General features: G+C 39.3%; 1 protein-coding gene across 1 annotated transcript in view; it reads right to left on the reverse strand.

Moving 5' to 3' along the window:
- HUWE1 (HECT, UBA and WWE domain containing E3 ubiquitin protein ligase 1) overlaps positions 1–15,298 on the reverse strand; it is a gene marked incomplete in the record, with an annotated part of 207,021 nt that overhangs the window by 13,079 nt on the left and 178,644 nt on the right. Inside the window, 1 exon segment of the mRNA XM_070099348.1 lies at positions 10,354–10,541. Within this exon segment, the coding sequence (XP_069955449.1) occupies positions 10,354–10,541 (188 nt within the window).

The following is a 15,298-nucleotide window of genomic DNA, read 5'->3' on the forward strand; positions in this document are numbered from 1 at the left end:
TCAGACGGTTTTTATGGATGTATTCTCAGTTTCTTGGGTATCGTCTGGTAGAATGGAAGATATATTACAGAATGAGAACTGGAATTAGCTTGAAATAAAGTTCAATGTAGCAGTAATATTCGATTTTGCCAATATTCCAGAGTAAACAAATCATGTCACCTGTCCAATATGCATCCAACTGGTTGGTCTAACATACATTCACAAATGCTCTGACATTTATACAATTACAATAATTCGTAACAGTAAATCTTCCTTTTTTTTTTTCTGTGAATGAAAATTGTGCACATAAATTTTCAAAATGGAATTTACATGTTAAAGCCTGGGAATGTAACTAATGAACAGAGGAAGTGTTATTTTAGTGCCAGGAATACCTGCATTGTTTATTCTGTACTCTATTTTGAAATGTGTGTGAAACTGGCCAAATTACCAATTTCTGATCACTCTCTTGGGTAGCTGAAATAGTCAATTGGGCAGTTTCATGTGCTCAATAACATGGAAGTCATACTAGCAAAATAGCCAAGAATTTGGTCAACTGACACAATGTAATTGGCCTAAAATAGGATTCAAAGTGTGCAAAAATCACCAATGTGTAAATACTGCTAACACAACAAACTTTGCAAAAGCTTAATTTCATATGTTTTCCATCAATTTTTTTATTTCTTGTTTTATTACCCTCAGAAAAAGATTCTCTACCATTTCATTTTTTTTTTTTTTAAATTCTTGGACACTGGACACTTTTCAGACTGGAGGTCTGGACACTTTAAGGATTAATGTTTGTCTGCATCTTTAAGATAGGCTTAAAGCCCCCCCCCCCCCCCCAAAAAAATACAGTAATGTGAGCTTCACATCCTGAAAGCGTGTGTGAGAATGTTAAATAGGAGTGAGTGGAGATTAATGATTTTTGAGACTTTATGAACAACTGAAGTGTAAGCAAGGTAATATTTTGTGAAAGGATTCAAGGAAACCAGTTATCCAGACTTGAGTCCTGGAGGTAGAAAGTGCAGTGTCTGCACTCTGAAAATGGGGTGGGGATATTTTGCAGTCTAGAGGGGCATCTAAACTGCAGTATCTGCACACTTCTGGCAAGACAGCAAGTGATTCCTTTTTTGGGTCACCCCACCTCAGTTTAAGATGGCTGCTGTAAAGTTAAATCATAGGGTCCTAATTACCATTTACCCCTGGCACCCCGAACTTACCTACTATGCCCACTACAACTGCTGCTACTTCAGCATTTAAGTTCTCCACCACAATTACCTTCATTTGGTTCAAAGCTCCCTAAACACTCATTTAACATCTCACTGTCTCTCAATCTGTCTCACTCTCAATCTCACTGTCTCTCAATCTGTCTCACTCTCAATCTCACTGTCTCTTAATCTCACACTCAATCTCAATCTTTTTTTTTAAACAGGGTTTGACAAGGTTAGGTTCAGGATTCCTAACTTTATTGACAAGCTAAGAGCTGTTACCTACATCAGCTCATTTGAAAGCATTTTTATTGTTATGAAACATACAAGTAGGGAACAGGATGAAGTTGGAGCCATCTGTGGGCCAGCATTTTCATTTGATCCACTATCTCTTTGACATCATAATACTGTATGAATGTGTTCCAGACTCGATCTCTCTTTCAATCTCAATCTTCTTGGGTGCATAAAATCCAAGTATAACCCACTTTTTGCCATATGACCCTTACTTTAATCTTTTCATAAAGACTCCTCTTTCTTATTTGCACTACATCCAGACATCCCAACTTCATAAAGTTCTTCTTCTTATTTTTAGTACAGTGGACCCTCAGTTAACGATATTAATCCGTTCCAGAGAGCTTGTCTTTAACCGATTCTGTTGTTATCCGAATTAATTTTCCCCTAAGAAATAATGGAAATCCAATTAATCCATTTCAGACACCCAAAAGTATTAGCAAAAAATATTTTTAAAGATTAAATACAGATATACATGCAGAAAACAATGACAAATAAATATAAAGCACTAATAAAATGGATAAATGAACATTTAACATCACACTTATCTACTCTTGTTGGTGTATGGAAGACAGGTAGGAGACGAGAGGAAGGAGAGTTTATTATGCTTCAATATGACGTTAATATCTCTACAGCTTATTTATCTATCAAAATTCATCTAATATGACATAATAAACAATATTAACAACATAGAAACATGATATATATACTCTAGAATTAATAAAATATATCATAATGTATGCGAGGAATAAGTGGTGGTGTTGTTGTTGGGTTTGTAAGGGCCACAGAGAAGCCATACATATTAGTGGTGGTGGAGGCAGCAGCAGAAGCCGCCACCACTATTCACACAAACAATGTATGTAATTTATAAATAAAAAAGATTTACTTTTTAATTTATAAATAAGAAAGTTTATTCAGGTATACACAAATACAGTTATGTACATAATTATCATGCATAGCAGCATATGTGTAAAGTACCAAGGATAACCCAAAAAAGTCAGGCTTATTTCCATTGGGGTCCTTTTATATTTACACTTGTATTTACTTTTATACTTACACTCTTATATTTACATTTACCTTGGAGGAGATGTTAGTTTAATTAGTTAGTTTGATGGAGAGATGCTGGCAGAGGTTTAGGGTGGTGGAAGACAGCAGGGTGGCATATGTTCATTGGCCCTATACACGTCCAACAACATTGGAGAGTTACTTTCGTGTTGTTTTTCTATCGTTTACTCGCTTAATTTACTTGCTACACTGTTAATTCTACACTTCATCGCTGGCTGGCACTATAGCCTTCATCGATACATGCTTCTTAAGTATCATACATATAGCAGAATCACTGAATCACTGCAAAAGGCACATTCTCCCCTCTCTTTTCCTCCTCCACTTTGGTACTTTGCTACGAGTTTTTTTCTTGAATTCTATTGTGTTTCTTTCCTTCTTTACCACAGGGCTGGCACTAGAAGCTTTCTTTGGGCCCTTGGTGACTTATTTAGCAGTTACAAGCACTAAAAACAATGGAATACAATATGTATCGCATGTATGCAGGGAATCGTCCTCACTGGCTTGTAAACAATGGCACACTGGCTATACATGGAGTGTCCGAGCAGCTCAGGCCGCGTGGACACGTTCGGGATGAATGTCTTTAACCAAGTTTTTTTTCGTTGGCCGAGCCAATATCTTGATGCAAAAATTTGTAGGTATCCAATTTTTTTCGCTATCCGATGACATCATTAACTGATTGTCCACCATAATTTATACAGGAGGGAGCTTACTAGCCCTTTGCTCCTGACATTTTAGCTCTCCTTTATGACATGCATGGCTTATGGAAGAAGTATTCTTTTTCCACTTTCCCATGGAAAATGCAGATGGGTGTGTATACATGTGTTTACCTGCAAGTATAATGTGACCTAAGTGTCAGTAGCAGTAGCAAGATGTACCTGTTATCTTGTGCAATTATACAAGAAAAGCCACAGCAATCTTACCAGTGTAAAAATTACAGGTTTCTATTTAATTCATTAACCTCTCTGGGTGGCTGCTGTCTACCAACATACAGGTCCACCATCACAAGTCCGGCAATCAGTTATTTGGTTCCTTCAGTTAATCGGCACTAATTTTGGCTAGCATAATTTCAAATTTCCAGGGTCGCCACACCAACCTGCTGGTACTGTTTGGTGGTGCTACTTGCTGTATAAGTCATTCCAGTTTCTTTTTCTCCATTTATTGTTTTAACCTGCTTACTTTTAGCCCTAGCCATGGTTCCAATGAATAAAAGAATTTTTATTATTATTATCACACCGGCCGATTCCCACCAAGGCAGGGTGGCCCGAAAAAGAAAAACTTTCACCATCATTCACTCCATCACTGTCTTGCCAGAAGGGTGCTTTACACTACAGTTTTTAAACTGCAACATTAACACCCCTCCTTCAGAGTGCAGGCACTGTACTTCCCATCTCCAGGACTCAAGTCCGGCCTGCCGGTTTCCCTGAATCCCTTCATAAATGTTACTTTGCTCACACTCCAACAGCACGTCAAGTATTAAAAACCATTTGTCTCCATTCACTCCTATCAAACACGCTCACGCATGCCTGCTGGAAGTCCAAGCCCCTCGCACACAAAACCTCCTTTACCCCCTCCCTCCAACCCTTCCTAGGCCGACCCCTACCCCGCCTTCCTTCCACTACAGACTGATACACTCTTGAAGTCATTCTGTTTCGCTCCATTCTCTCTACATGTCCGAACCACCTCAACAACCCTTCCTCAGCCCTCTGGACAACAGTTTTGGTAATCCCGCACCTCCTCCTAACTTCCAAACTACGAATTCTCTGCATTATATTCACACCACACATTGCCCTCAGACATGACATCTCCACTGCCTCCAGCCTTCTCCTCGCTGCAACATTCATCACCCACGCTTCACACCCATATAAGAGCGTTGGTAAAACTATACTCTCATACATTCCCCTCTTTGCCTCCAAGGACAAAGTTCTTTGTCTCCACAGACTCCTAAGTGCACCACTCACTCTTTTTCCCTCATCAATTCTATGATTCACCTCATCTTTCATAGACCCATCCGCTGACACGTCCACTCCCAAATATCTGAATACGTTCACCTCCTCCGTACTCTCTCCCTCCAATCTGATATTCAATCTTTCATCACCTAATCTTTTTGTTATCCTCATAACCTTACTCTTTCCTGTATTCACCTTTAATTTTCTTCTTTTGCACACCCTACCAAATTCATCCACCAATCTCTGCAACTTCTCTTCAGAATCTCCCAAGAGCACAGTGTCATCAGCAAAGAGCAGCTGTGACAACTCCCACTTTGTGTGTGATTCTTTATCTTTTAACTCCACGCCTCTTGCCAAGACCCTCGCATTTACTTCTCTTACAACCCCATCTATAAATATATTAAACAACCACGGTGACATCACACATCCTTGTCTAAGGCCTACTTTTACTGGGAAAAAATTTCCCTCTTTCCTACATACTCTAACTTGAGCCTCACTATCCTCGTAAAAACTCTTCACTGCTTTCAGTAACCTACCTCCTACACCATACACTTGCAACATCTGCCACATTGCCCCCTATCCACCCTGTCATACGCCTTTTCCAAATCCATAAATGCCACAAAGACCTCTTTAGCCTTATCTAAATACTGTTCACTTATATGTTTCACTGTAAACACCTGGTCCACACACCCCCTACCTTTCCTAAAGCCTCCTTGTTCATCTGCTATCCTATTCTCCGTCTTACTCTTATTTTATTTTATTTTATTATCACACCGGCCGATTCCCACCAAGGCAGGGTGGCCCGAAAAAGAAAAACTTTCACCATCATTCACTCCATCACTGTCTTGCCAGAAGGGTGCTTTACACTACAGTTTTTAAACTGCAACATTAACACCCCTCCTTCAGAGTGCAGGCACTGTACTTCCCATCTCCAGGACTCAAGTCCGGCCTGCCGGTTTCCCTGAATCCCTTCATAAATGTTACTTTGCTCACACTCCAACAGCACGTCAAGTATTAAAAACCATTTGTCTCCATTCACTCCTATCAAACACGCTCACGCATGCCTGCTGGAAGTCCAAGCCCCTCGCACACAAAACCTCCTTTACCCCCTCCCTCCAACCCTTCCTAGGCCGACCCCTACCCCGCCTTCCTTCCACTACAGACTGATACACTCTTGAAGTCATTCTGTTTCGCTCCATTCTCTCTACATGTCCGAACCACCTCAACAACCCTTCCTCAGCCCTCTGGACAACAGTTTTGGTAATCCCGCACCTCCTCCTAACTTCCAAACTACGAATTCTCTGCATTATATTCACACCACACATTGCCCTCAGACATGACATCTCCACTGCCTCCAGCCTTCTCCTCGCTGCAACATTCATCACCCACGCTTCACACCCATATAAGAGCGTTGGTAAAACTATACTCTCATACATTCCCCTCTTTGCCTCCAAGGACAAAGTTCTTTGTCTCCACAGACTCCTAAGTGCACCACTCACTCTTTTTCCCTCATCAATTCTATGATTCACCTCATCTTTCATAGACCCATCTGCTGACACGTCCACTCCCAAATATCTGAATACGTTCACCTCCTCCATACTCTCTCCCTCCAATCTGATATTCAATCTTTCATCACCTAATCTTTTTGTTATCCTCATAACCTTACTCTTTCCTGTATTCACCTTTAATTTTCTTCTTTTGCACACCCTACCAAATTCATCCACCAATCTCTGCAACTTCTCTTCAGAATCTCCCAAGAGCACAGTGTCATCAGCAAAGAGCAGCTGTGACAACTCCCACTTTGTGTGTGATTCTTTATCTTTTAACTCCACGCCTCTTGCCAAGACCCTCGCATTTACTTCTCTTACAACCCCATCTATAAATATATTAAACAACCACGGTGACATCACACATCCTTGTCTAAGGCCTACTTTTACTGGGAAAAAATTTCCCTCTTTCCTACATACTCTAACTTGAGCCTCACTATCCTCGTAAAAACTCTTCACTGCTTTCAGTAACCTACCTCCTACACCATACACTTGCAACATCTGCCACATTGCCCCCCTATCCACCCTGTCATACGCCTTTTCCAAATCCATAAATGCCACAAAGACCTCTTTAGCCTTATCTAAATACTGTTCACTTATATGTTTCACTGTAAACACCTGGTCCACACACCCCCTACCTTTCCTAAAGCCTCCTTGTTCATCTGCTATCCTATTCTCCGTCTTACTCTTAATTCTTTCAATTATAACTCTACCATACACTTTACCAGGTACACTCAACAGACTTATCCCCCTATAATTTTTGCACTCTCTTTTATCCCCTTTGCCTTTATACAAAGGAACTATGCATGCTCTCTGCCAATCCCTAGGTACCTTACCCTCTTCCATACATTTATTAAATAATTGCACCAACCACTCCAAAACTATATCCCCCACCTGCTTTTAACATTTCTATCTTTATCCCATCAATCCCGGCTGCCTTACCCCCTTTCATTTTACCTACTGCCTCACGAACTTCCCCCACACTCACAACTGGCTCTTCCTCACTCCTACAAGATGTTATTCCTCCTTGCCCTATACACGAAATCACAGCTTCCCTATCTTCATCAACATTTAACAATTCCTCAAAATATTCCTTCCATCTTCCCAATACCTCTAACTCTCCATTTAATAACTCTCCTCTCCTATTTTTAACTGACAAATCCATTTGTTCTCTAGGCTTTCTTAACTTGTTAATCTCACTCCAAAACTTTTTCTTATTTTCAACAAAATTTGTTGATAACATCTCACCCACTCTCTCATTTGCTCTCTTTTTACATTGCTTCACCACTCTCTTAACTTCTCTCTTTTTCTCCATATACTCTTCCCTCCTTGCATCACTTCTACTTTGTAAAAACTTCTCATATGCTAACTTTTTCTCCCTTACTACTCTCTTTACATCATCATTCCACCAATCGCTCCTCTTCCCTCCTGCACCCACTTTCCTGTAACCACAAACTTCTGCTGAACACTCTAACACTACATTTTTAAACCTACCCCATACCTCTTCGACCCCATTGCCTATGCTCTCATTAGCCCATCTATCCTCCAATAGCTGTTTATATCTTACCCTAACTGCCTCCTCTTTTAGTTTATAAACCTTCACCTCTCTCTTCCCTGATGCTTCTATTCTCCTTGTATCCCATCTACCTTTTACTCTCAGTGTAGCTACAACTAGAAAGTGATCTGATATATCTGTGGCCCCTCTATAAACATGTACATCCTGAAGTCTACTCAACAGTCTTTTATCTACCAATACATAATCCAACAAACTACTGTCATTTCGCCCTACATCATATCGTGTATACTTATTTATCCTCTTTTTCTTAAAATATGTATTACCTATAACTAAACCCCTTTCTATACAAAGTTCAATCAAAGGGCTCCCATTATCATTTACACCTGGCACCCCAAACTTACCTACCACACCCTCTCTAAAATGCTTCTCATTATGAAAAGCACCTACACAGTACATTATCCATTAAAGATAAGGTGGCTTTGAAGCAACTGTCGGTTGCCATGAGCTCAGTCTCATGAAGCAGGAGAATATGCTTTATTATTACGCTAATATCAACACTACAGCTTATTTGCCTATCACAATTGATCTAATATGACATAAGAAACAATATAAATAACATAAAACATGTTAAATACTCCAGAATGAATAATATTTGGCATAACACCGAACAGTTCGATGGAGGTATGAAGTGGATATATGGTACACAAATACCATTCTCCTATCCCTGTCTTGGTGGCTTATATTAGAGAAAACGGAGTGTAGCACAGGGCTGTCATATACACTCGTACTGCACCATAAACCTGAAACAAAAAAGTTATTTTCTCTCTATAGATTATCACACACAGCAGCATGTGTGTAGAGAACCTAGGATAACCCAAAAGAAATCAACGTGGCTTATTTTTAGTACCTGGCTTGGGTTAGCCATATATGATTTTTGGTAAATATTCGATTCCCAGCCAGGGTAGAAACAGTAGGCGGGTTTCTTTACACCCATCAGTAAATTGGTACCTGGGTGTTAGTCGACTAGTGTGGGTGTTATCCTGGGACAATGACCAATTTTCTTGAAATACTCTGCATAACAAGAGGCTTTCTATACAGTAGCATATCACTGATGTCAGCTAGGCCTGTATACCATGTACATGTAGTAAATAAAGATATTATTATTATTATTATATTTTCTCAGTTGTTTGTTGGGTTATCTTATTCAAACTTGGGCAATGTATGATGGAAAGATACTTCTTCACGTACATCAAAAATGAAAGAAATCAGACCATAAATAGCGGAGTTCACTTCTCAGCCATTAGCGGCCGCTTAGCGGTATATTTTTGTATGGTTGTTATGGTTATATTCTCATTTTTTCGGTCTCATTTGATAGAATGAAAGATATATTACAGAAATAGACATGATTTTGATTGCTTTCATGACAAAAAGTACCTTGAAAGTGCACTCATAGTAGCGAAAATGTTCTATTCTTTAGCTAATCTCAAGAGTAAACAAATGACGTCACCGTCCAATACCTGTCCGCCTGCCAGTCCAAATTCCAGTACGGAGTCAAGAATGGCTTGACATTATTTATACAATTATTACAATAATGCAGCAGTCTGCATAACAGTAAATCTTCTATTTTTTGTGAATAAAAATTCCAAATGAAAAGCAAGAGTAATATAAGAGGGGCTTGTAGCCGTGACTAATGAACAGAGAAAATGTTATTTTAGTGCCAGGAATGTCTACATTGTTTATTCTGGACCCTATTTTGAAATTGGTATCTGTTGAAATTTGTGTGAAATCGGCCAAATTGCCAATTTCTGACCACTTTATTAGTTGAAATAAGTGAATGGGCGGTTTCTTGTACTCAGTTGACAGACTAGAAGTAAATAAGTTTATTCAGGTATACACAAATACAGTTACAAAGATTATCATACATATCAGTGTATATATAGAGAACCTAGGATAACCCAGAAAAGTCAGACAAAGTGACTTATTTCCAGTACCTGGCTTGGGCTTGCCATACATGATTTTGGTAAATATTTTTTTTCTCGGTTGTTTGTTGGGCTATCTCATTGAAACTTGGGCAATGTATGATGGAAAGATGCTTCTTAATGTACAACAAAAATAAAAAAGATGGACAATAAATAAGGGAGTTAACTTCTCAGCCATTAGCTGCCTCTTTGCAGTATATTTTCGTATGTTTTTATGATTGTATTCTCATTTTTTTTTGGACTCGTTTGATAGAATGGAAGATATATTACAGAAATAGACATGATTTTGAGTGCTTTCATGATGAAAAGTACCTTGAAATTGAGTTCAAAGTAGCGGAAATGTTCGATTTTTGCCGATGTTCAATGAACTGTGTAAGTCAAGTTGGTTAATTTTATTAAGTGTATTCTAACCTAACCACTCTAATTCGGCAAAATCAGTAATCCGACACACTACAGGTCCCAATGACACCGGATTTGTGGAGGACCTGTACCTATTCATCCATAGGTTTGTATATATTTATCCAGTATTTTATACTGTAAGTGATTAACTTGTTCATTAGTTTTAGTATTATGTAAAGTATTTGAAACTATGTATATATTCTGTCTGATGGGTATGCATGTCTACTACTGTATACTGCTACGTTCTGTAAGTATTTACTCTTAGCTTAAGTCTACCCAAAAAGCCTTGCATAAATATGGGCTTTTCCATTTAAGTAACCTTCGTATAAAATTATTTTATTGCAAGTTTTTTATAATTATTATTAGTTTGAATTCACTGAAAACTCGAATATCATTAGTAACCAAAATGGCATAAACATTACTTACCTCTGTGCTAAAGGTGAGTTCATACCCTAGGTCTGCAACATTGTGCTCTAGCAAGTATATGAGCCCCTGATAAAATGAATAATCCTCACTCTCCATATCAACCACACGCACCATTTTGCCAAGAATGTGTTTGTAGAATGATCTCGTGAAGTAACACTCTAATAACTTGTTGTCATATATGGCTTTAGCTGGAATTAAAAATTTTTAATTATACTAAGAAATTTCTTAAAATCCTTTTAAATATTAATCATTATTGATTCAATGCAAGTCAATGAATAACCAAATATGGAAAATTCTACCTAGGCATCAAATTTCTTTATATTATATATATATATATATATATATATATATATATATATATATATATATATATATATATATATATATATATATATATATATAGGCTAAAGAGGTCTTTGTGGCATTTATGGATTTGGAAAAGGCGTATGACAGGGTGGATAGGGGGGCAATGTGGCAGATGTTGCAAGTGTATGGTGTAGGAGGTAGGTTACTGAAAGCAGTGAAGAGTTTTTACGAGGATAGTGAGGCTCAAGTTAGAGTATGTAGAAAAGAGGGAAATTTTTTCCCAGTAAAAGTAGGCCTTAGACAAGGATGTGTGATGTCACCGTGGTTGTTTAATATATTTATAGATGGGGTTGTAAGAGAAGTAAATGCGAGGGTCTTGGCAAGAGGCGTGGAGTTAAAAGATAAAGAATCACACACAGGGTGGGAGTTGTCACAGCTGCTCTTTGCTGATGACACTGTGCTCTTGGGAGATTCTGAAGAGAAGCTGCAGAGATTGGTGGATGAATTTGGTAGGGTGTGCAAAAGAAGAAAATTAAAGGTGAATACAGGAAAGAGTAAGGTTATGAGGATAACAAAAAGATTAGGTGATGAAAGATTGAATATCAGATTGGAGGGAGAGAGTATGGAGGAGGTGAACGTATTCAGATATTTGGGAGTGGACGTGTCAGCGGATGGGTCTATGAAAGATGAGGTGAATCATAGAATTGATGAGGGAAAAAGAGTGAGTGGTGCACTTAGGAGTCTGTGGAGACAGAGAACTTTGTCCTTGGAGGCAAAGAGGGGAATGTATGAGAGTATAGTTTTACCAACGCTCTTATATGGGTGTGAAGCATGGGTGATGAATGTTGCAGCGAGGAGAAGGCTGGAGGCAGTGGAGATGTCATGTCTGAGGGCAATGTGTGGTGTGAATATAATGCAGAGAATTCGTAGTTTGGAAGTTAGGAGGAGGTGCGGGATTACCAAAACTGTTGTCCAGAGGGCTGAGGAAGGGTTGTTGAGGTGGTTCGGACATGTAGAGAGAATGGAGCGAAACAGAATAACTTCAAGAGTGTATCAGTCTGTAGTGGAAGGAAGGCGGGGTAGGGGTCGGCCTAGGAAGGGTTGGAGGGAGGGGGTAAAGGAGGTTTTGTGTGCGAGGGGCTTGGACTTCCAGCAGGCATGCGTGAGCGTGTTTAATAGGAGTGAATGGAGACAAATGGTTTTTAATACTTGACGTGCTGTTGGAGTGTGAGCAAAGTAACATTTATGAAGGGATTCAGGGAAACCGGCAGGCCGGACTTGAGTCCTGGAGATGGGAAGTACAGTGCCTGCACTCTGAAGGAGGGGTGTTAATGTTGCAGTTTAAAAACTGTAGTGTAAAGCACCCTTCTGGCAAGACAGTGATGGAGTGAATGATGGTGAAAGTTTTTCTTTTTCGGGCCACCCTGCCTTGGTGGGAATCGGCCAGTGTGATAATAAATAAAATAAATAAATATATATATATATATATATATATATACACACACACACACACACACACACACACACACACACACACACACACACACACACACACACACACACACACACACACACACACACACACACACACACACACACACACACACACACACACACACACACACACACAGTAATAAGTAATACATATTTTATGAAAAAGAGGATAAATATACAAGGTATGATGTAGCACGTAATGAAAGTAGTTTGTTAGATTATGTACTGGTGGATAAAAGGTTGATGGGTAGACTCCAGGATGTACATGTTTATAGAGGGGCAACTGATATATCGGATCATTATTTAGTTGTAGCTAGTTAGAGTAAGAGGTAGATGGGAAAAGAGGAAGGTGGCAACAACAAGTAAGAGGGAGGTGAAAGTGTATAAACTAAGGGAGGAGGAAGTTCGGGTGAGATATAAGCGACTATTGGCAGAAAGGTGGGCTAGTGCAAAGATGAGTAGTGGGGGGGTTGAAGAGGGTTGGAATAGTTTTAAAAATGCAGTATTAGAATGTGGGGCAGAAGCTTGTGGTTATAGGAGGGTGGGGGCAGGAGGAAAGAGGAGTGATTGGTGGAATGATGAAGTAAAGGGTGTGATAAAAGAGAAAAAGGTAGCTTATGAGAGGTATTTACAAAGCAGAAATGTTCTAAGAAGAGCAGAGTATATGGAGAGTAAAAGAAAGGTGAAGAGAGTGGTGAGAGAGTGCAAAAGAAGAGTACATAGATGATAGAGTGGGAGAGGCACTGTCAAGAAATTTTAATGAAAATAAGAAAAAATTTTGGAGTGAGTTAAACAAGTTAAGAAAGCCTAGGGAAAGTATGGATTTGTCAGTTAAAAACAGAGTAGGGGAGTTAGTAGATGGGGAGAGGGAGGTATTAGGAAGATGGCGAGAATATTTTTAGGAACTTTTAAATGTTGAGGAAGAAAGGGAGGCGGTAATTTCATGCACTGGCCAGGGAGGTATACCATCTTTTAGGAGTGAAGAAGAGCAGAATGTAAGTGTGGGGGAGGTACGTGAGGCATTATGTAGAATGAAAGGGGGTAAAGCAGCTGGAACTGATGGGATCATGACAGAAATGTTAAAAGCAGGGGGGGATATAGTGTTGGAGTGGTTGGTACTTTTGTTTAATAAATGTATGAAAGAGGGGAAGGTACCTAGGGATTGGCAGAGAGCATGTATAATCCCTTTATATAAAGGGAAAGGGGACAAAAGAGATTGTAAAAATTATAGAGGAATAAGTTTACTGAGTATACCAGGAAAAGTATACGGTAGGGTCAAAATTGAAAGAATTAGAGGCAAGACAGAATGTAGGATTGCGGATGAGCAGGGAGGCTTCAGAGTGGGTAGGGAATGTGTAGATCAAGTGTTTACATTGAAGCATATATGCGAACAGTATTTAGATAAAGGTAGGGAAGTTTTTATTGCATTTATGGATTTAGAAAAGGCATATGATAGAGGAGCAATGTGGCAGATGTTGCAAGTACATGGAATAGGTGGTAAGTTACTAAATGCTGTAAAGAGCTTTTATGAGGATAGTGAGGCTCAGGTTAGGGTATGTAGAAGAGAGGGAGAATACTTCCCAGTAAAAGTAGGTCTTAGACAGGGATGTGTAATGTCACCATGGTTGTTTAATATATTTATAGATGGGGTTGTAAAAGAAGTAAATGCTAGGGTGTTCGGGAGAGGGGTGGGATTAAATTATGGGGAATCAAATTCAAAATGGGAATTGACACAGTTACTTTTTGCTGAAGATACTGTGCTTATGGGAGATTCTAAAGAAAAATTGCAAAGGTTAGTGGATGAGTTTGAGAATGTGTGTAATGGTAGAAAGTAGAAAGTGAACATAGAAAAGAGTAAGGTGATGAGGGTATCAAATGATTTAGATAAAGAAAAATTGGATATCAAATTGGGGAGGAGTATGGAAGAAGTGAATGTTTTCAGATACTTGGGAGTTGAAGTGTCAGCGGATGGATTTATGAAGGATGAGGTTAATCATAGAATTGATGAGGGAAAAAAGGTGAGTGGTGCGTTGAGGTATATGTGGAGTCAAAAAACGTTATCTATGGAGACAAAGAAGGGAATGTATGAAAGTATAGTAGTACCAACACTCTTATATGGATGTGAAGCTTGGGTGGTAAATGCAGCAGCGAGGAGATGGTTGGAGGCAGTGGAGATGTCCTGTCTAAGGGCAATGTGTGGTGTAAATATTATGCAGAAAATTCGGAGTGTGGAAATTAGGAGAAGGTGTGGAGTTAATAAAAGCATTAGTCAGAGGGCAGAAGAGGGGTTGTTGAGGTGGTTTGGTCATTTAGAGAGAATGGATCAAAGTAGAATGACATGGAAAGCATATAAATCTATAGGGGAAGGAAAGAGGGGTAGGGGTCGTCCTCGAAAGGGTTGGAAAGGGGGGTAAAGGAGGTTTTGTGGGCGAGGGGCTTGGAATTCCAGCAAGCGTGCATGAGCGTGTTAGATAGGAGTGAATGGAGATGAATGATACTTGGGACCTGACGATCTGTTGGAGTGTGAGCAGGGTAATATTTAGTCAAGGGATTCAGGGAAACGGTTATTTTCATATAGTCGGACTTGAGTCCTGGAAATGGGAAGTACAATGCCTGCACTTTAAAGGAGGGGTTTGGGATATTGGCAGTTTGGAGGGATATGTTGTGTATCTCTATACGTATATGCTTCTAAACTGTTGCATTCTGAGCACCTCTGCAAAAGCAGTGATAATGTGTGTGTGGTGAAAGTGTTGAATGATGATGAAAGTATTTTCTTTTTGGGGATTTTCTTTCTTTTTTTTGGGTCACCCTGCCTCGGTGGGAGACAACCGACTTGTTGAAAATATATATATATATATATATTTTTTTTTTTTCAACAAGTCGGCCGTCTCCCACCGAGGCAGGGTGACCCAAAAAAGAAAGAAAATCCCCAAAAAGAAAATACTTTCATCATCATTCAACACTTTCACCACACTCGCACATTATCACTGTTTTTGCAGAGGTGCTCAGAATACAACAGTCTAGAAGCATAAACATATAAAGATACACAACATATCCCTCCAAACTGCCAATATCCCAAACCCCTCCTTTAAAGTGCAGGCATTGTACTTCCCATTTCCAGGACTCAAGTCCGACTATATGAAAA

The sequence above is a fragment of the Cherax quadricarinatus genome, chromosome 67 (assembly GCF_038502225.1).
Source record: "Cherax quadricarinatus isolate ZL_2023a chromosome 67, ASM3850222v1, whole genome shotgun sequence".
NCBI classification, from domain to species: Eukaryota; Metazoa; Arthropoda; class Malacostraca; order Decapoda; family Parastacidae; genus Cherax; species Cherax quadricarinatus.